General features: G+C 36.0%; 1 protein-coding gene across 1 annotated transcript; it reads left to right on the top strand.

Moving 5' to 3' along the window:
• Window positions 1–1,154: 1,154 nt before the first annotated feature.
• ERBB2IP (erbb2 interacting protein) lies at window positions 1,155–21,522 on the top strand (the record flags this gene model as incomplete). Its single annotated transcript, XM_009694538.1, has 9 exons — window positions 1,155–1,269; window positions 2,987–3,170; window positions 3,982–5,500; window positions 13,113–13,256; window positions 14,089–14,220; window positions 15,962–16,171; window positions 17,328–17,420; window positions 18,015–18,089; window positions 20,825–21,522. Coding segments are annotated over 9 exons (2,580 nt in total), but the record flags the coding sequence as incomplete, so codon positions are not given.
• Window positions 21,523–23,547: the final 2,025 nt, after the last annotated feature.

Raw genomic sequence — 23,547 nt, 5'->3', positions numbered from 1 at the left:
GCCCAGCTCTCCAGCCTGTCCAGGTCTTGGCGAATGACAGCGTAGCCTTTTGGTGTATCAGCCACTCCTCCCAGTTTTGTATCATCAGCGAACTTGCTGAGGGTACACTCTGTCCCTTCATCCAGGTTGTTGGCCAACAGGTTAAACAGGATCAGACCCAGAACTGACCCATGGGGAACACCACTAGCTACAGGCCTTCAACCAGACTCTGCGCTGCTGATCACAACCCTCTGGGCTCTGCCATTCAGACAGTTCTCAATCCACCTCACTGTCCACTCATCTAGCCCGCATTTCCTGAACTTACCTATGAGGATGTTATGGGAGACAGTGTCAAAATCCTTGCTGAATTCAAGGCAGACAATGTTCACTGCTCTCTGCTCATCTGCCCAGCCAGTCATGCTGTCGTAGAAAGCTATTAGGTTGGTCAAGCATGACTTCCCCTTGGTGAATCCATGTTGAGAGCTCCTGATAGACGTCTTTTCCTCCACATGCTTAGAGATGACATCCAGAGTGGGCTGTTCCGCATCACTTTATTCCTCTGCCATTGTTCTTGAAGTTAAATAACTTCCCTTCCTTTTAGAATTTTCCTCCAGTGTAAATTTAAAGATATAAACCCAAGCTACACTTGCTCTTTTTTTGGTAGACTGGCCAAGCCAAGCTCATTCAGTCTTTTCTCTCAGCATAGCTTTCCTTTCCCAAGATTGTCTTGGTCATGCTGCTCTATAGCTGTTTCACTTAGAGCTCTTTTGTGCAAAACCAATGTTCAGCTAGTCAGTCTGCAGTGTTTGCTGGTTCAGTGACAACTTTCAGACTTGAACTCAACAGGATGTTCTCTCCAGTGGTGGAACAGAGGCTGCATCTGCTTGCTCCAGGTAGGTTTTTGCAGCTGAAGTTACCGGTTTGAACATTGTTCCCCTGGACTCTGTCAGTGACAATGCAAGTCTGCATGTGCTACTTCTTAAAGATAATTCAGTGGCAAATGTTACTAAATTCAGTTTACTTGCACTACACAGTTGTTATGTTATGCCTATGTTGTGTTGCTTGTTTATTTTTTTCTGTTTTATTGTTCAGTGAGTGATAGTTTAGATAGCATTTACTTAACCTTTAAGCAGTTTTTTAAAATGCAGAGCATAAAGCTGTTTTTCCTTTAGCAGGAGTCAGAAGAACTGTCCTCTGATGAGGAGATGAAAATGGCAGAAATGCGACCACCGCTGATAGAAACCTCCATAAACCAGCCAAAAGTGGTAGCTCTTGGCAATAACAAAAAAGGTTAGCTACCATAAAAAACAGTAGAAATGTTATGTGATTCTGATAATTTCTCATCTCAAAGTGGCTAATTTTTCTGATTAAATTAAGTAAGAGTAGATTTAATTTGTATGTTTTAAAGGAAAGATGATCAATTCCCTAGTTAAGCAATGAAAGCAGAAAAAAAAATCTGCAATATCTTGTACTTGAGTGTGTGGTAGAGAAAGCTGTGTTGGCACCCTAATTTTCTTGATTCTTATCATCAGTTTAAAAGCAGAGGGGGAAGGGAGACGTGTGTGTTTTGGGAGACTGTTAGCTTGAGCACACTCTTGATACACTTAAGAAAAGTATTGCAGAAAGTGGTATTTACCTTGGAGATAGTCCATATTTCCCCCCTCTCCCAGATTTTTTGGATTATTGCTGCTATAGGCAGCAACATCACTTCTTTACATTTCTCAGAGAAGCCGTGCTCTCTTCCTAAGGTTTAAGAATAAACTTCTCTTGTGGCAACTCTTTTTCCAGAGTCACTTTACTCTTCTATTTTCCTTCTTTCCTCTAACAGGAAACTTCCGAACATTGGTTTTGTTACCTATTATATTATATATTCTTTGAAAGACAATTTTGGTCTGGGTAGCCATTTCCTTAAGAGTAAGGAATGACCTAGGATTCAAAGAAAACATAATTTAAAAGTTGGTGAGCAAATTGTATTTTGCTTCACATGATATCCTAGTCCAGTACTTTCCAGGACAGAAGGCTTTTCTGGCCATTAGATGTAAAAGGATGAGATTTAGTGAGGATGAAGGAAAACCACAAGGAAGTAGGAGGAAGAGTCTGCTGAGGATCACATGCAGGTGAAAAGACTGATGTTTGTCAATGCTGTCTTTGGGCTTTTATGCCTGACTAAAGTACTAAGTCAAAACTTCTTTGTTGTCTCTAGAGACAGACATTAGTTTCACAAAATTTATGCTTTTGACATATGTAATGGTGTCTTGAAGCAAAAATTTAAATGTATTTGTTTGTACACTTATATCAAAATCATGGCTGGCTTGAAGTCCCACAAAGAAATTATTTTTATATGAATGTAGTATGAAAGTATGCATACACTGTGCAAGAATCAATGTGTGCAACTGTAAATTACTCCGAAAATGTTGTCCTAAGTGATCTGCAAAGCATGGGAATGCATTGGATTCCAACTCTGCAGAAGAACGTTTTTCTTTCCTGTTTTTTTTACATTTATGAAACAATACAGAGCTTATCCAGTGATCTAGGTCTTTCCAGAGTGCTTGGTCTAATAAATAGCTATTAAACAATGATAGAATGTTCAAAATCAGGAACTGTGTACACTTTAAAGATCCTACATGTGAAGCAGTGTACTTCATTTTCATAGGGGGCAACAGAGTCATCTAATTCAAAACTTCAAAATAATTGCAAAAACAGAAATATTATTTAATGGTATTTTGGGGAAGTACTATAGAACGTAGCACTAGCTTATGCTACAGAAATGTGGAATAAAGCAACAAGTTAAATTTCATTAACAGGTGAAGGCCAAATACTTAAAAAATAGGAACTGTTGCCAGCAGTTTTTTGTAAGTTTAAATGAAGTTTGCAAAGGTGTTAGCTTACATTTTAGTTTCATAAGAATTACTGAAGAACAATTTCAAAATACTGTAACATACACACATTAAATGGTTGTTAAACAGAGGTACGTGTCTGTGTCTAAATTGACAAATTTTTATTTCAGAGGATTCAAAAGATGCTGATTCCTTATCAGATGAAGCTACCCACAATAGCAATCAAAACAACAGCAACTGTTCCTCTCCTTCTCGAATGTCAGATTCGGTTTCCTTAAATACTGATAGTAGCCAAGATATTTCTCTCTGTTCTCCAGACAAAGAAACACATGCTGCTGTTTTATCCAAGATCAGGTTTGTAAGATACTGTATACCACTGAGCAAATAAAATAGAAAAATGTTACTTAATTTTTCATATTATGTGTCTATCCCTTTAATTCATTAATTTATCATTCAGGAAATAATTTAAATTTTAATGTTTTAAAATAAGGTTAAATGGAATCATTCTCTTAAAAAAAAAAAAAAGGCGGTGACAGTAAAATTCAAAGGCTAATTTTAGTGTACAAGACATGATTCCCATCTGTTTTAATAGTAGGATATAATAATTACAAACCTTACAATTTGTTATCCCTGCAAAACATTTCAATACACCGTTTTAAAAGCTTTATGTTTTTATTTGCATATTTTTGAAGATCAATTTGATAACTAACATAACTATAAAAGGCTTTTAGAAGCTTGTAAAGAATGGACTTACAGGTTGCTACTCTTCTTGAGGTTTTAGTTAGAAGGTTCCATTATTTTTTTTTTTTAATTGCCAGTAGAAACAAGACATTTGTCCAAAATTGTCATGGAACTTGCAAGTATTTGATTAAAAAAAGTGTTATTTGACACTTTTAAACTGTCTTCAATAATTCCTGTTGCATTTAAACAAACTTCTGAAATCAGATGACACAAATGTTGTCAAAATAAGCCCTCTATATAATATATTTCTGTAATAGTAAGATAACAAATCATAAATCTGGTTGTATATTGGTCTTCGTCCTGTTTTGTGTACACAGTATGGCTGTGTTGCATATTAATTATTATTTTTTCTAAACCAGTTCTTAAAGGAAGGAATATGTTGGTTCCTTTTGGAATTTCTTTTAAGAGCCATCTTTTTTTCTAGGCGAGAAGACGAAAATTTGAATAAATTTTTGCAAAATGGAGGTGAATTGAGCATTACAGTAGAAGAAAAAATGAATGTACAAGAGGTCACCAATTTGTCTGACTATGAATTAAGCATTGAAGAAAGATTAGGCCTGACAGGAAAAGGTGTTGATGTAAGCACTTCTGCAGAGGAATCTCACAAATTAGACCAAATAAACATGAATATCAAGAAACTGGTTAGTGAAGAGGCAGTGCCAGTGTCTGCAGAAAGGTTACAAACACAGGAACTAGTTTCAGTAAAGGGCTTTTTGAATAACAATATGAAAGAAGAAAGCGAGCACTTGGAAAATGGAAATAAATATCCAGTAAATAAAGTAAATGGACATCTTGAGGAAGAAGTACGGTCTCCCAGTAAACAGAAATTAACAAGAAGCACTACAGTTGATGGTGATTCTGCTGAGCTGTCTGTTTCCAGGAGCACTGAAGATTTGTCCCCACAGAGAAGTGGTCCTGTGGTGAAATCTCACAGCACCACCAGTATGGACACTGGTGGTCTAAAAATCTACGATATTGTCAATGAGAATGGATCTCAACAGTCAAACTCAGTGGTAAAATTAGCATCTGATAGTGCAGATGGAAAAAATATAGTCAGAAGTAAATCCGCTACTCTTCTGTATGATCAGCCTTTGCAGGTTTTTCCTGGGTCGTCATCATCATCTGATTTAGTATCTTCTACAAAAACTGTGTTCAAGTTTGACTCAAATCACAATCCTGAAGGTGCTAATGTAGTGAGAGGATCAGTGACAAGTGGTGCACAGATGTTCTGCACTCCCCAGTATAATATTCAGTACAGCAGCAGTGCAACAGCGAAAGACACCTTGTGGCCTCAGAAACAAAACAGCCAAGTAGAACAAGGCAGTTTACCTCCTTCACGTCTGCTTAGGTCTGACAGTACAGAAACACCCAGCTATGTAAAGCATTCTGCCAATATGAATTTTTCTAATCATAACAATGTCCGAGCCAGCACTGTGTATAATACTCATCAACGGATGGCTGGGAGACATGTAGATATGTGGGCTATTCCACCAAATGATAGACTGCTCCCAGGAGCAACCAGACATACTCTTCAAAGGCAAAGCAGTGTATCTTCTGCAGCTTCTATAAATGTTGGGGATACTGGACCTTCAAGGCGGACCCAGGTTCCTGAAGGGGACTATTTAACATACAGAGATTTGCATTCAATGGGAAGAGCTCCACCAGTAATGTCTGGGCAACAGAGACCTCTTTCTGCCAGGACATACAGCATTGATGGTCCAAATGTACCCCGACCACAGAGTGCTCGGCCATCAGTGAACGAAATACCAGAAAGAACTATGTCAGTTAGTGACTTCAATTACTCACGGACTAGCCCTTCGAAGAGATCAAACCCAAGGGTTAACTCTGAGCATTCTTTATTAGACCCTCCAGGAAAAAGTAAAGTCCCTCATGACTGGAGGGAACAGGTGCTGCGACATATTGAGGCTAAAAAGCTAGAAAAGGTAAAAATAGTAATTTTAAAACTTTTCTGCGTTTCTGTTACCTGGATATGGAATAAGTTAAATACTCTGTGTTTTGAACTCCTTTTAATTACAGGTGAAAATGTACTTCTGATACCGCCTTAAAAAGGATAAACATGTTTGTGATGAATTCCTCAGAAACAGTCAAATAGTAGACTGTAAATGAACTTTTCCCCCAAAGCGAAAAAAGTCCCTGTTGTTTTTACATCATACTTGCCAACTTAGTCCAATTACTTTAGAATACATTAAATAATGTCAAGTTGACCTGCTGAACTGCAAGGCCAGCTCTTTTAGGCCAGGTAATTTTTATTGTAGCATTGTATTCCTGTTACACTAAAGTATTCCCTTACGCTTCTTTATCTTTGTTCTTTTTTCTCCTATTTCTTCTCTTTAAGAACAAGGAAAAGAAAATCAGTAAAATCTATTTTGGAAGCATAGGTCTACAGCTTCAGTTGCTAAAGAATTCAAAAGCTATAATTAACATGTATTTGCCTCCAAGCCAGTTGTCTTTTGAAGCTGGGTATCTGACACGCTGTTGAATGAATATTTATTGCTGTGAGATGGGAACACTTAAAAATCTTGTTCATTTCAGGAAATCACAGGAGCTTTTGATATAACCAGAAATGATGAACAGGATTCTTTATGTGCTGTAAATGCTATCAAAAATTTGAGCTGATATGTAGAGCTGAACTGTTATATATCTTCAAAGAATTTGATTAGAAACTGAAGAGTGTAATCTATGCTGTCCAGCTAAACCATTTTAAAGTATCATCACTAAATAATGGGTAGAATGTGTTTAGCCTGGTCCTGTTTCCTTTGAAGGGAAGTGAGTAAAGCACCCAAAATACATTTTGATTATGCCAGCTAGATGGATTTTCTTTTTTAATTTCTTTTGAAAGAACTTAGTTTGGTTTGTCATTATTATGCTAAATACTTCAATATCTGTGATAGCTAAATAAATCTTATTGGAGATGGTTGAAGAAATTATTTTTAACTATGATTTTTCTTTGGAAATTCAAGTATTTGGAGGGATGGGTTTGGTTTTGTTTGTTTTAAGTTGCATAACTTCTGGTGATAGAAAGGGCTAGGTTTTGTTTGTTTTTAAAAGAAGCCTTAACGACAGATGCACCTGTTCTTCTGATCCAGTTTGAGTCACGTACAACATAAAATGTTTTAAGGCTTTCATAGTACTGCTCTCTAGTACGGGGACCCTTTGTCCCACAAGACAGTCACAGACCTCACGATGTTCCGACCCTAATAAAAGGTGCATTCCCAGATCTTCCATCCTCCTGGATACATATGTCAAATCTTACATGACATGTGTAAGCAAAAATCCCAGCAATCCCTGAATGCAGAGGGAAGCAAAACTTCAGTGTGCTGCTAATGGAGTTTGTTTATAGCTTGTTCTTATATCATCCACATTTGACAAGTTAGAAACAATGTTTAATACATCAGTGATTTCTGTTTAGGTACTGTAGCAGTGTAGTCACCTTTACTGAAATGAAATTGATTGCCTAACTTGATTGCCTTTATATCTGTCCATACCTTCAATCATGCTTTGTATGTAAACGTTACTTTTTGTTTCCTACTGGAGTGATATGGAGTAGCTGCTGTTGAGATCTTAGCTGTGCATCTAATTTAACAGCTCTTAGAAGTCTGTTTTATATGTGCATGTTTCTTTTGTTCTGGCCTTGAAGTGTTTTAAAGTAGCTTTTACTTAGCAATCTGAGACTTACTTATGGCTTTAAAAGTGAATGTGTATATAATTGTCTACTTTATGTTCTCTAGGATATGACTGACTTAAAAAGAAAAATCTGAACTGTGAAAAATATAGATACGATCCTGTGTGGCAGCTGGCAAATATGATAATGTGGAAATTCTAGGAATTTACTGGATATTTCTTCATTCTTTTAAAATAATGGTTTCGCTATTTCTGTTTGTAATTAAAAATTAGCTGGGCGGGGGTGGGCTTAATCTATAAACCAGATTTCTGGCATGTTTTGAAGTCTGAAAAAAATTTCGGTAATTACAGAACTCATTTAAGGAACAAGCATTTAAGGAACAAGTTCAATTACAGAGCTCATTTAAGGAACATTTATTGCAAATTGCTTTGACACAGCTTTTGTGGATTTAAAATGGTGTTTCTTTTCTTAAAGCATAAGACACAACACTGACAAAAATAGGTATACAAAATTAAGGCTTATCATCAATATTTAATACATATCTTCTTGCCTGTGGTTGTACACAACAATATGGGTTAATAGTATTAGCTTTGCTGTGACTCTTAGGAAGGAGGGTGTAGTGGGGTTTTGGGAGTTGGTTTTCTTGTGGGTTTGGGTTTGGTTTTGTTTTGTTTTTTTCTTTTTCGCTAAGCTCCTGAAGTACTTGTTTGGTTTTGTAAAATTTAGTAACTAGAAGGAGAGAGAGTCTGCTTGTTGGACAAATTGGAGATGCTAGTTTTTGTTTTATTTATTAGCCCTTTTTACCTGATATAGATAGAGAAAAAAAAAACTTTCAAGAGTTTAATTTGCATGAGGGAGAGATACAGGATGGTTTTAAGTCCAGCAAAACTCACTAACAGTGGATTCCAGCCACGTAACCAGCGTTTGTAATCGCTTTGACAAGCTGTAAGGGAGCATACACTGATCGACTAAAATTATCAGTCTTGTTGAAGGAAGGTGAAAACAGTTCATAAGACCATTTGTAAACAGAAATTTTGCATATATTCAAGAAAAACAATTTGCTTACCTGATGCAAAGCATATTTTATTGTGGGACAGAGAAAAGAGCTTATTTAAATGTCAGGCTGCTCTCTAGTGGTTGTATATGTAAGCTGTTGGAAAGCATGCAGTCAATTCTGCCCCACCCCCGACCTCACAAATTTAGTGCACAAGTGAGTTTTTAAGAACAGTAATATTTTTCAGCACGTTTTCCTTTTTTGAGTGTGACTTGCCAGTTTGACTACATGATGTCACAGTACTGTTCTGTAGTAGTCTTGTTGAAAGTTTCCGTTTAGCAGTTTAGACTAAAATACTGTCTGTGTAAAAACACTAGTGTCACACACATTTTAATGTGTGGTAGAGGAATTTCTTATCCATAAATTGCAATAATAAATATCTGCAACAGTTACCTGCAAGTATCTATTATATTTCTATGTGCTGAGTAAGCAGAAACAGTCACTGGGCCTGACACTGTCCTTTCCTTACGTATGCATATTTTCTTTTTTTGTTGTGGATCTCTTGGGAGTTCATCAGGTGCGTGCTTGCTTTCAATTCTAATTTCATCTGGAATTAAGTCCTCTGGTTTTTATCTGCTGAATCAACTATTTATGTAAAATGGCAGAGCTTTCAGAGAAGAGGCCATAAAGTTTGATTCCTACTTTCCAATTCAGAAATCAGTATAGGTGGTTTTGTTCTCAAAGTTGCTAGCATACAGTGACTTATTAAAAGAAAAAAGTCCAAGTGTTTCATAATTGATATTGAGTCGCAGTTTTAATCAGTTTGAAAGTTCTTCTTGAATTCTTTTTTTATACTACATACCTAACATGCAAAATTATTTTAATTGATACGGCCTCTGATTTTCTCCAAGTTAAGCTTGCTTAAATATGTCAAGGAAAGTTAACTTCAGTGGGTCTGTTCACACATAAAAAGTGCTTAAGTGTTTATAAGATCATAGCCTGAAGAATATTTTGGCACTGATAAATTACAGGAATGCTATCCATTCAGTAGTTGTTAGTTTTAAATTTTTATTTTAGTTTTATTTTTTCTCCATTTTGAATGGAGCACTGAACCATTAATGTGCTATAATGATATTTTGTGGAGATCAGAAGTCAATACATCACACTTTAAAACGATTAAAATTCTTGTGCATTTGGAATGTAAACAACCAAATTTCTGATCCTGCAAGCATTTTATGACAGTAGAATTTAAATTATGTGTAATTTTCCATATATAACTCTTCAATAGGAATGCTGTCACTTATTGAGGATACATTTTTTTTTGCAAGATCAGAGACCTGAATTCTTGCCTTTTCTTTCCCCTCTCATGACTGAAAAATAGTTTCATAATATTTAAGTTCTTCTTTGGGATAAACTGGTATCTTGCTAGAATTCTATCAGATTTCAAACAAAGCTTTTTTTTGCTTGTGTGCTTTTATTCCAAAAGCATTATTTTTAGGCGCTTCAAGTGTTCCAGAATAGCTTGAGCAAACTTTTTCTAAAAATCTTAGATAGTCAAGGTGGGAATGAAAAGTGAAGGGATTTCTAGACATTTATTGTAGCCTCAAAGGATAACTTACGTCCACCTTTAGCTGGCACTTGATTCTAAGTACTGTTAAATAAATAAATAAAAAGTCTAATACTTAAGCTTAGCAGTTAAGTTACCAGTTAAGGCTATTCCAAGATAAGTAGAATGTAGAGTCTTGTTCCCTGCAGATACCTGAATTTTATTAGTTCTTATTCTATACCAAAATTTCAGGGATTGTCATGACAGGCTCCAGCCATCTTAAAGTTACAACTGTATTATCCAATCAAAATTCTTCTAGGTAAATTCCACCATTTCTTGTCTTGCACCTAGGTGAAAGCATTAAAGCAGTTCAATTCCCAAAAGACACCTTTTTGAAATCTGAAATTGTTAATTCTCTTGTAAGCTGCAAAATGGATAATACGTTCTGACTCTTAGCATTCAAAAAGAATGTAAGTAAACCCCCAAAACTATGCTACTACCTGCCTCCATCTAAACTGATTCCATTAGAGGCTGATTTTGACTACAAATCATATTTATATGCTGAAAATTTTTTAATTTGTACATAGCTGTTTTTTCTTTATGTATTGTAGCCTTTAATATGTGTTCTTCATGGTTGAATAACTGATTTCTAGGAAACTTAGCTAAAAAATATAGTGGAATGTGGCATGTATATTGGTTAGTGTGTATCAGTTTAGAGTAACTGAAATGAGATTTCTTAAGCTTCAAATATTTGAATTACCATTTTGCAGGCCATTATGCCCTAAGACACTATAGCAAATCAGGTGGAGAACAGAGTTGGTACTTGGAATTGACATTCATATTTAATCTGAAGTTTAGACCATACATTTATTCCACATTTAATTTTTAATAAATTGGAATAAAACCCAAGGGTTTTAATGGCATCCGCATATTCACATTTCTGAAAGTGTCTCCTCTGGTGCAGCAGTCTTCAGGAATCTCACTAGGAAATGTACAACCTTCATCGTGCTCATACTGAGAGGCAAAATTAAGGAGTACTGTTCACACTCCAAATGCCTCAGTTTCTCTCTTCCCAGCTAAAAATAGATAAAGGAAAAATACTTCCTAGGTTTGTCACTAGGAATCTCTTCTTGTGTTAAGCTAAAAATTATCTTAACAACTCCATGTAATTTTAAATAGTATTTGTTCTGTACAGTTTGTACTTGTAGGTTCCTTCTAATTTTGTGTTGAGACGCTATGCCCAATGTAGAGAAGGAGAAAAATGGTGTTTGCAGTACTTCTCATGTCTTCTGTACATCAATTGCACAATCATTTTTTGTACTTTGGAAACAGTCTTTACCAAGAAAGGAGATTTTATAAACCCTTGAATAAAATTACTCTTAGTCTGTGTAATCACCTTGAAGCTTATTAAACTGGTTAACTGAAATCTTAATTCCTCATGGACAAGTTCGTGCCTCTACAAATTTTAAGAAAGTTCTACCTCCTATTGCAGATCTATCTTAGATTGTAAATACAAATCTGGATTTAGATTGTCACTATTTATTGACCATCTGTTTGGGTCTTTCTAAGAGGAGAGTGACTCCAGCGGATCATGGGATCTTTATAGTAAGACAGTCTGCTAGAGACACTTTCAGAAGATAACTTTCTAGTCTCAACATGCATTCCTTCTGGTTTTTTTCTGTGTTTTTGCCACTTACAGAAGATGGAGAGATATAGGAGCCTCTGAGAGGAGCTTCCTCTAAGGAGACTTCAAGGAGTTGCCTGTACAAGTTGGGGAAGCAAGCCTCCTGGCTAATTATAGAGATTATTTTGAGAAGAGTTGTAGGAGGATGCTTTGAGGCACTAAGGAGCTAAGGAAAACTGGCTTTGGCAGTTTTATCTGGGTGTCTAACCTGAAACTTAGAGGAGCAGTAAGCTCAGATTGAATGTTTTGTGAAGAAAGACTTGAATGCCAAGTACAGTCTTCCCCTCCCAGGGTGGGGAAAGCCTCCGGCGACTTCTCTGGAAGTTTGAAAAATCCATTGACTAGAGAACAGTGTAGATGTAGAAGAGGAGCATGAAGAAAGCTGATTGAGTGAGAAGTTATCCAAGAGCCTTGGCCAAGAAAAGCCAAGTATTGTCAGTAAATACTGTTTTCCAAGGGAGTTTCCAATGACTGTGCTACCAGAGCATTTGGGGACTGTGAATGCGCAGAGGCATATGACATTGATTATTAAACTAGTTTTAGTTTCACAAGATAAAGCTAGTATGAAAGAGCAAATGTTTGCCTGAGGACTAGTGACTATTTTCAAAATCAGATTAGTATATGTAGTCAACAGAAAAACACCAGAAAGTATTTATTCAGGTAAGAGTCGTTGCAGTATCTTAGTCAAATGATATGTATTTTGAACTTTTTTCTTTTATTTGTGAAAAGTTAAAGACTTTATAAAAAAAAAAAAACAGAAACTTTGAATTTTCTGGGTTTTGATGCTTTATCTTTTACTATGATCATATTTTTTCATGGGTCTTTCTCACTTTTTCAAGATAGGTTTGTTTCATTTGTCAGGTGGCATATTGAGGATTTTCCTCATCTTCTTTTGTTCCGTCTTTTTATTTTGTTTTGTTCTTACAGCTACAAAAGCCCATGGTGGCAAGATGGTAATGTCTACTGCTTTCTTTCTGTTACCCTTGCCAATATTGCAGAGGTCAGGTTTGCAAGTTAATGAAGCTCAAAACCAAACCACTATCACTTCTGTCCTTAAGCTCATGTTACCTGTTTGATTGCCTACAGTGGCACGGGTGTGGACTCCAAGGTTTCTTTGGAGCATCTTTTTCTTAAATGAGGCTCGTTCACATTCTTGAATAGACTGTTAATGGAATGCATTGTGGACATTGACAGCATTGCAATAGCAAGAAAACCCAGTCAAACAGTCAAATCTCTGTCTCTGTGTAAATTTTTATTTGTACTATACCAGTAAGGAGGAAAAATTGAGACAAAATAATAACTGCTAATGAGATGGTTTTCCACAGGTGTTTATCTTGACTGCCAGCTTGTTTTCCTACAACATATTTGATATGTTGCAAATTTAATGAAAACCTAGAAATTTTGATAAGCTCTGCACCTTTGTTGTTTTTCCGGACACATGAACATTTGAATGACTTTATTTACATGTACTTCTGCATGTTAACTGTTCATTACATGCTGATTTACAGTAAATAAAGGTAAATAGGGGTCACTGAGTTGTGTTTTATACATCACAGTGGTACTGTCCTTGCATGGTTTTTATCTTGCATGACAATGGAATATGTTTGTATTAGTCTATGTATAACATGTCTTGTGGTTTATGCATGCTGCACTAATCTCTGTGTTAAATCTGTCCCCTCTTTATTCAGAGCATGCTGTCTAGGTCCTTTAATTCCAATTATGCTGCAGTTAGCAGCTTTCACTATGGCAGCTCTAGGGATCTGCATGGCAGCCAGGGTAGTGTTGCCTTGAGTGTTGCAGACGGAAGAGGTTCTGGTGTGCACATTGTTCGAGTGAGTACCTACAGGAGGCTATTGCAATATATAGAGGGGGAAAGAATAAACTGTGAGAGGTGTCCTTAAATTGATGGAGTTATCCTTTTACATTTGGACAATGCTTTCAATAAAAATAATATAATAATTTATGTGCTGGAATTTTTTTATAGGCATTAAATCAAATACTTTGCCCTCACTTCATATGCCTTAAACCTACTGCAGGGCTTTTCAATTTAGTGTCATGAAATTGAGTTTTCTAATTGGCTTTTAGAGACAATTGAACATCTGTAAAACTGTCTGGTTTCATTGTACATATGTGAACAAGAGATTACCATTTTGAATTTCATGTAGGTTTATAAAGGTTTGAACAAAATCATCTTATGCTTTTTCCTCCTCCAAACAAATTCTGATGTAAACTGTACTGTAAGATACTGTAGGCATTCAAGATAGTATTTTAGTTTGTAACAAAATGCGAGGAAATTACTCTAACTCTGAGCATCCTGAATGATGTTAGGTTATCCATAGTGAGCAGGATAAAGTCAACAGAAGACTTCTTTTAACCATATGAATCCTTGAATAGGCAGTCCTTAGCATTTGTTGACTTTTCTTACCTTTTTATTGGCGATCAAAGACACCTCTGCAGTTGCTAGATTTTGTAAATATCCATCAGTATTGTATGTGTGTGGTGTCTTTGCTAGTAAGATTTTTCTACATAAACAATGTACTAGTTAATCAAAGAAGATAAAGAACAATAAAGCCCTTAAGAAGCCCAGAATAAAACACTTTATGAGAATTTTTTACTTTGAATTGTATGGAGACAGTCATCTTTACTGCTGCATTCTGTTTAAAGCATCCCCAGGCTTCTACTCCAGGAGACCAATCCCAGGATGAAGTATTCATTTCAGGACAGCAGAATTACTCATCTGCCACACTTAGTCTCAAAGATGTTCCTCCAGACAGCATGAAGAAAATAGCTGTGCAGGTAATTACCTACATGACACCACTGATAGGATATATTTATCATTATTTGTAAGGATGTATTTTTTTATTAGTATTAGAAACGTATGTTGGGATACCAGTTGAAACTGCGACTTCTTTAAAATGCAATGCAAAGGTATCAAAGGTGGCATAAATTAGCATCCTCTTTTTGGAAGACAAAATAAATAGTTAACTATATGAAGGAGGATGGTTCTCATTTTTCTTCAGCAGGGTCTGTGAAAGAAGACATTTGCAGCAAAAGTCGTAATTGCAAGTGAAAGTTGGAATATGGCAGATGATTTCAGGAAAGCAATCTGAAGCTGATTAAACCATTTGAAGAACAAAATTGAAATCTGTTGTGATGAAATTGTGATCATAAACTGGAATTTGTAGGAGACATTCTGTATTCATCTCTAAGGACCATCTATACAGGCAGGACTTACTACAATGAAACTAAATGGATGCTCGAAAATTATGATGATGCAGCAATTGATTTTCTTTTTAAAACATCAGTAATTTCGATTGCATTTCTACAGACGTTGGATATTGGGAATTTGCATAGCTGTTGATAACCTGTGTTGCCTATGTAAACTCTGCCTCTGGCAGTGCAACAAAAAATAGTTTTCCTGTCATGCTTTAGGTTTTCAGAAAAGGCAGTAGAAAATTGTGTAAATTTAATACATCTGATCTGTAAATGTATGTATGCATACATTACCATTTCTCAGAATCACTCTGACATAAAAAACTCACCTTAACGGAATAGATTCTGATACGTGTCCATTCCCATACCATGGTTAAAAGTTGAAATTTGCATGCTTAAGTAATTTATAATATTGAGAGAGAGTATTTTAATATCCTTATATCCTATAACTAGTGGGATAATGGTGGCAGGCAGAAAAAATCTGTAACTCAAGCCTGTAGCATTTTTGGAATGTGGGAATCATACAGACAGATGAGTAACTACTTTGGCTGGGTAAGAGCACAAGGCATATGGGCGAGGAGGGAAAAGACTGCCCATCTCAACGCAGAGGTGCAGAGCTGAACAGTAACTGTGAGGCTTCAGTAATAAACGTCGTCTCCAGCATCATTCCTAGTGACACGATTTAAATGCACTGTATGTCTTGACAGTTGCGTACCTTACTGCCGTTGTCATCATTATACCTATCAAATCAGTGACAGATGGGTTAACAAAAGAATAATATTTATTGGAAATATCATTACAGTTTTGATATTAAAATCTTGAGCTTATATGTGAATTTGCTCAGAAGGTTTTCTTGTGGTCACCAAAAGATGCTTGGGGAGCATACAATTTCTGTCTGCTAGCTGTGTGGGATTTTTATTTTGTGTAAGATCTACTGGGAATTGCTACAAAAATCTCTGAATTTTATGCAATAAAAGTGCAAACTGTAATGATACCAACCAACTGTCCATATTGTCAGTTGCACTGCTAGAAAATAATGGCTGGGAAAACTCAGTAAACAAGTGCTAAAAGCAAAGACTGTCTAGTTTGTTCTAGAGGATTAGAGCTCAAAGTAAGTTTTTTTTGTTTTCCAGATTTGTTCTCAGTAGGTCAGAGCTGATGACTATAAAGAAAATTGAGTATAATTGTACATGACCCAGAAGAGTAGTTTTAGTAATGTTCTTAAAAGTAAAAGCAGTCAAGTATGAGAAATATCGAAATAATAAAGGAGGAATTGAGGATTGCTGCTTATAAAATGTATTACATGTATTCGTGTTTTATTCAGATACCTTTGACAAATGGACAAATGTGCCAGCCTCAAAGACCTCAGGCAAACTACAGCCAAGTCCATCATCTCCCTCCTCATTCATCAGTAGCAAGACATCCATCTAGAGAGCAATTAATTGATTATCTGATGTTGAAAGTTGCCCACCAACCTCCCTATACCCAGTCTCAGTGTTCTCCCAGACAAAGCCATGAGTTGGTAAAGCAAGAGGTAAGAATAAAATCTAATTTGACAGTACGACATCTGTCTGTCAGTGGCAGTAAATTGTTAGATTGTTTTCATTTATTACTATTTCTCTGTAGATGATGACAGAAATCACACAGGACTTTATCTCCAGCAGAAGACGGTGTTATCTCAGTGCAATTCTACTACTGAAATTCATTCTAGTTTTAAGCTGGTTTTATGTGAACGTTTTAAGAGAAAAATGTGGTAGATTTTTAACAGAATGTACCAGAAACTTAAACTTTAATCTTTTTACTGAGCTAGAAATTTATTTCTTAACTACATTTATTGATCACCAACTCATTATGTATCTAGTAACTGAAAAAATACAAAGTAGCAGTACAACTTAGAGTACTTTGCACCTATTCATTGCTATCCAGAATGGTTCAAAAACTTGCATATGTAAAAATGTGCATCCATAAACAAAAGCCAGGATAAAAAAAAGTGTGAGCATCTGATGCATGCCTGATAATTATAAGTTTTATTTATGATAGACAAATGTGGGTAAGAGATTCTTACACAATTTAATGACTTTTTCATTGGGGCAACCTTCTTTCTGCTCTTGGAGAGAAGATGTTTCTTCTGTATTGTTTTGGATTTTTTTGAGAAAATACTGAGAACTACGTTTTCATTCTGTACTAGAAGAAGAATATCCACTTCTTATGTAAAATGAGTTTTCTAACCAACTATTGTGGCAAGAGAAAGGATAGACAGTGTTGGCTATGTAGAACTTAGAGTGAAAGTAGGAACAAGGTGTGATTTTTAAAATTCAGCTAGAGGTAGCAAAGAAATAGGAGGAACAGGTTGTTTCATAGGAACATGTATATTTGCTGGGGGCGTTAAATTAACTTACATAATATCAAAATATCTCTGAATTTAAACCCACAGGAGCTATGATTATAATAATAGTGATGTTGGGGTAAAATTTATGTACAATGATACTTGATGCTGTTGTATTGAATCTTGTTCTGAATTGGTATTAGAAGATACAATACTCTTTTGTACTGTGACAAATGCTTTTTTTTGCAGTTGTTTTTTTTTTTAAAGCTTTTGTTCACCTCAATTCCTTAGTAATAATTTCATTACAGTAGCTTTGAATGCAGATTTTCACCTAGTTCATCTAACTTCGGTTCTAACTACTTAGATTCGAGTGAGAATTGACAAGGACCCAGAACTTGGATTTAGTATATCAGGAGGAGTTGGTGGTAGAGGGAATCCATTCAGACCTGAAGATGATGTGAGTATTTTATATTAATGTATCTTAAAATCATTCTGATCAATAATGTTTCTATTGTTTAGTAAAGGAGAAAAAGAAGTATATATGTTCCCCAAACTGCTAAACTCCAGGACTGGAGGGGAAAAAACTGGGGACAAATGATGCGGAAAATCAAGGTGGTAGGTGACCACAGTGGTCACATGACAACACAGAGGTTTATTCTAGCTGAGTGGTTCTTGCAGAGTTCCAGATACCAGTCAACAGATTTGAGATAGTGAATTAATGGAGTTTACAATTAGGATTCTTAACAAGAACATGATTTAGCCTAAAGCCTTGATTCTGGTGGTTCATAATTCATGTTGACATACACATCTGCCAAATTAAACAAAGGCAGATCAGAATTTGCCCTTCAGTACTCTTTTAAAGGCAATTCTCCTGGATTTAACATCAGAAAAGGAAGGCAGTCACAAAAGCCAGTAGACCTGTAGAATAATACTGCATTCTCTTCTGCTTAGGATGGAAAATTTTAAAAATGTTTTGAATTGCGTCTCGTTCATGCTACCCTACTAACAATGAAATAAATTGTCAAAAATTTTTCCACCTCTGTTTTTCAAGGGTATATTTGTAACCAGAGTGCAACCAGAAGGACCAGCATCTAAGTTGTTGCAGCCTGGAGATAAAATAATTCAGGTACTGATGGTCGTCTAATTAACTAGCCTATATAGTATACCAGTTCATTTTTAGTTTGCACCTTTTCTAAGAGCAGAATGTGTAATTTTTAGATAAATTACCAGTATCTTTTCCAGAAACATTCTTACGTTCTGGGATGATGCTTCTAATTTTCTTCCACCTAATGTTAGGGTAGGTGATAGAAGCTGAAGCATTGATCAGTTGGATCTTTTTTTCGAACTCTGAACATCTTTCACACTTTTAAAGAGAAAAAAAAACAGGCCTAATATTGTCATTCAAGATGGAAAACGAGCATTTCAGGCTTTACTATCATTCCGTTGTTTGACTTGTGGTCATTCACATGCAACATTCTGAATGATGTGTTGCCTGAACACCAGCAGTTGCCCCTCACAACCCCTCTCCACAGCTGCACCTTGCTGTTACATCCCTCTCCATCCTGCAGTTCCTGCTGGTCTTGCCAGCCTGGACATCCACAAGCGCTGGCAGAAGCTGCTTCTTGGCTGGCTGATACCTGGCTGGTCATAGCGTGTACCTTCTGGCTGCCTCATCTGCTGCAGGCGAGCCAAGTAGGTTGCCTCAGGAGCCATGGCTTCTGGGCCGCAGCTGTGCAGTTCTTTTCTGTAGGAAGTCAGTACCTGTCAGACCTCTTTCATATCAGATTCGTTTGAAGTTGTCCAATGAGCTCATAAGCTATTTGGGGAGAGGTCAGGGAAATGGACAAGGGGATTATATAAACCTTACTTTCTTAGGGAAATGGACTAACAGGACATTTGAACAGTGCTGTAGCCATCCCTAAAGTTGCAGAGCTTGTTAAAAATTATTAATTATTCACCACATTACTGGTTTAAGAATGTTGATAGAATCGACTCTGCTGCATTTCAGTTTTCTAAAAACAACAAACAAATAAACAAAACAACAAAAAACCCACTAGTATCTCAGTTAAACCACAACATGCTGTGAACAGTTTTTTAAAACAAAGCCAAACTGAAAACAAAGTCTAATCCTTCGAATGAAGGGTAAAGCAAAAGAGCACACAGGAAAACTAAACTGAGATCAAGTTGTTCCAGCTAAAAGATGGCTTGATTTTGAGTATGGTAAATAATTCTGTTCTTGTTATTCCTCACTGGGGTAAGAAAGGTCCTAGTTCTTTTACTGATGTAGATGACTTTAAGGAATGGAGGTAACCCTCCAACACACCATACAGGAACAAGGAGCATGTTAAACCTTTGTAAATACTGGTAGCGTATTTGTTAGATATTTATAGAGCGGAGCATGTGTGAAAAGTGACTTTTGTTTTCATGGTTTATTCATGTCTTTATGGAATTTCATTTGTCTGCGTGACATTTATAATGAAGTTTCCTTTTGTCATGTTGGCACTGCTTGGGTTTTGCTTTTTGTTGAATGAGGAATTCATAGTTTGAAAAAGAGCTGAAGGAGAAATTGTATTTGCATGCTTAGACAATTACAGGCTGTTTCATTTCTCATAACTAAGAATACTTTTTTGTGTAACAGCACATTCTTTATACCTGTGATAATCCCAGTGATGATGTAATGACAGTCCCACTGTCTTGTTGCCACTTAGACAACTTCTGCAGTTTTTGACTGAATATCATCTCTCTCAAAATGACTTTGCTGTGCTTGATTTTGCAACGTTCTCTGTAAAACATGCATTAGGCATGCATATTATGAGGCGTCTAATACATATGTCTAATAAAAATATTCTACATGACCAGTGACTAGATAATTGCATGTAAGTCTTAAGATACTGTTGAATATTAGGTTAGGGCTAGGTCATTCTGTACAGATGATGATTTAGAAGGGTTATTGCCACTTCTGCTCTCTGAACAGCCAACATGTAAATCTTTCTCTGCAACCCTAGACAGATTTAAAACCCACTGCCTTTACAACAAAGGGTTCAGCTGGTAGCAACAGCAAGCGTTTGGTGATGGGATAAGGGGCTGCAACTCCAAAATGGCACAGCTAAGGCACAGAGCGCATGACCAGTTCTCTCTGTTGCTGCATAAGGGGCAGTAGCTCAGGGAGAAAGGTGGAAGCAGTAACAGTTTAAACTGGACGAATCTGTTGTTCTGCAAAATTTTACCACCCATGAATTTGCAGTAGTACACCCTGAGAAGATGAACCACAGTCATGTTTTCCCTGTCTTTTGTAGGCCACTTAGGCCTGCCTGCTTTTGCAAAACCAAACCTGTCCCAAGAATCACAATGTTGTTGAGTCACAGGAAAAATCAAACTGGGGGGTGACCTCAGGAGGTCTCACACCCTAAAATGGCTCCAAATGCCATTAATGTTCTTTTTAAAGGCTTCAGTAGTTTTCATTTACCACAGATGCCATTTCTAATATTCTGGTATTTAAACTGGGATGTATCATTTGTACTGCATTTGCTTTTTTTGTTGTGGCTGTATTAAGGCTGGTGAATTAGATGTCTGATTGTAATGGTTTAAAGTTTGGTTTTCTCTTTTGGTTATTTGCAGTACCTTTGGGCAAAATTTTTCCAAGCCTAACACGGTATTTTAATTTCTTGTGGCATACAGGTACATGTTCAACTCACATCAACAATGTAATCTGCAAATCTGCAGTGCTTTATTGTCTGCATTCATAGAGAATTTGGTTATTTTAAACCTTAAAGCTTGAATAAACTAACATGAAATATGAGACATGTTTCACTAACATGGCATACGAGACTGTAATTTTCAATTTTAAATATTTATTTTTAGGCTAATGGATACAGTTTCATCAATATTGATCATGGACAAGCAGTATCTTTGCTAAAGACTTTCCAGAATGCAGTGGAACTCATCATTGTGCGAGAAGTTTCTTCATAAATACTGTGGATTGGGGGGAAAAGCCAGCAGGATTCATTAAAGGACTTGTGGGAAACTGAATATTTTGCCTATTTTTATACATGAAAGGAACTTGAAAAGAATTATGATCAAAATTTGTACAGGAAATACTGAACTTGTCATTAAAGGGGAAAAAAAACACTGTATCACACGTGCAGGAAATCATTTTGGAAATGCATATGGGGAATAGACTTGCGTTTAGGCATTATAGCAATCTAAGGATCACTCCTCCAAGAACAAACCTGTGTTGTTTTTTTGTACAGTTGTTAGGTTTATTTTTGGATAATTCATACACATTACTAAACTTTGTGCAAGGATTTGCGAAGCCTCGGTTGTAGCCAATGGACAGATGGCAGGGCTGTCTGTCCTGTAGCTGTTTATTGCCTTTATTTTTATTCACGAGATATTAATGTGTTATGCTGAAACCACTTCTGTAGATATGGACAGGAGATATGAAATGTTGGCTTTGCTATGTGCACATTGTATAGATGAATGGGTAGATGGAAGGTGGTGTTGACTGGACAGAATAAAGGTCAGGTGAAGCAACTATCTGCTATCTAAATCTGGAATCAGGAAAGAAGAAAAAGTGTTTCATTCTGGAGTGTACGTCTACCAATAGAAAATGCAATAAAAGCTTACGGTGTTTTTTAGGAAGACTGTAACTACAAATTTGTGATATTCTACAGATTTGTTCTTAATGTAGTCATTGAGTATTCATTTGCCATGTGTGATTTGTGTTTAGTTGGGTTTTCTTGCATACACAATTTTTTCAACTGTACTGTGGAAATGTGCCCAGAGGGTTTTTTCTACCGTGGAAATGGTGATACTTTTATCTTTATACAATGTACCCCATTTTAACCTTATAGATTTTTAAAATGAAACTGAAATGGCCAGTTTTTAAGGTTGTTGCCTGTAATATATATTTAAACACACACAAAGTACATGATGCAGGAAGGGTTATGAAAGGCATCTCGATTTTGTTTGGCCTTTGCATTTCCTTGTTAATCAAAAAGGAAACCATACGCATGGAGCTAGGTAACCAAAGCAAGTTTGTGAAACTTTGAACAGTGATGGAGAATTGCTGTGGTGAGATGGAGAGCAAAGGGAGGGTGTACTTACAACCCACTAGTTCGTAATGATGTTTCTCAAAGGGCTGTTCCTACAGGTAACATTAAATGTGAACTAGACACTTCAGAGTCATTAAAGGGTTTCTAACTATGTTAATATAATACTGATTTACCACAGGCTGCCTTTGTTCCTTATTACTGTATAAAATATTCAATTATGCTTCTATTAATTTTGTTTACCAGAAACATTAACTTTATTTTTATCTTTCTCCTTTGTAATTGAATAGAGACTGCATAATCTGCAGTGATAATTAATACACGGTTGTTATGGACCAGGGAAAAGTGCCATAGAAGACCAATAACTGTTTTTAATCAGGGCTAATGATTAGCCTGTCATTGGAGCAATATTCAGTTATTGCAATTCATTTTTAATTACATATAAGTTGGTAGTTTGAGACAGGTATAAATTGCTTTTTTCAACCCATGTGTACAAAAGGAAATGCTTTTAATAAAGCTAGCAAAACCACCAGCCTCCTTTAGTTTTGGGACAATGAAGAGAGAGGAATTATACGTAGCTAGCGGTAATAAACAGGCAGTACTTTTTAAATAAGTGAACTCCAATATTATTGCACTTCTTTCAAAGATGTTAACTATTGCTTATTGTACTGTGTATAGTTCTCATAATTTTAATTGAAACCCTTTAACAACTCTTTGTATATTTTAGTTCTTAGTTGATTTTCAGTAATATTTACATAGAAAATGATTTTTTTTGATACATTAGCAGAAATGTGCTGTATTTTGATAAAATTCACTTAATTTCTGTGTGCTGTTAATCTTCAAAGACTGAGAAATGTAGCTATATAATGGCAGGCTTCAGTGATCCCCTTCTAAGATGTGTTTTGATGTTGTTTAGTTTCTGGGTTTTTTTTTGAAAATGCAAAATGTTCACATCACATATTCATTACTTTTAATCATGTTATTTTTATCACACACTGCCTTTTAAGGGGAATGCATACAGACAAGTCCTAAATTACCTTGGTCTTCTACATAACCTGTTTCTTTGGGAAGGGAAAAGTCCAAAAAGCAGAACTGATTCTTTACTGACTGACTTTGTATACATTTTACAGTACATTTAAATATATCACTGAGGAATTATACTGTATTGTATTTTGCTTTAATGGTAACAGAAGTTTTAAACGTTGTGTCACTTAATCTTCAGATTTATGCATCACGGGAAAATTCTACCAAAAACTGTTTGGCTGTGGTAGAACTATAGAAGTAGAGATTTATAGCAAGAAGTTTAGTACTTCTTGTGGAAATACTTGGCCAAAGCTTGTCTTCAGTAAATTAGAAAATTAACCATCTAATAAAACATGGATAATGCTGATTTTACTCAGTAAATGTTGGAGTTTTCAGTGGATTGAAATGTGTTTGTTCCTTCAGTGTCTATGTGTAAAGGTAAACACATGTCAAACTATGATGATTTTGCAGACAGTGGGAGAAAGATGTCTCCTCAACTAGAAATCCAGC

Source organism: Cariama cristata, unplaced genomic scaffold (assembly GCF_000690535.1).
Source record: "Cariama cristata isolate BGI_N322 unplaced genomic scaffold, ASM69053v1 scaffold6302, whole genome shotgun sequence".
Lineage (NCBI taxonomy): Eukaryota > Metazoa > Chordata > Aves > Cariamiformes > Cariamidae > Cariama > Cariama cristata.
This window is presented reverse-complemented; position numbering and strand designations above follow the sequence as displayed.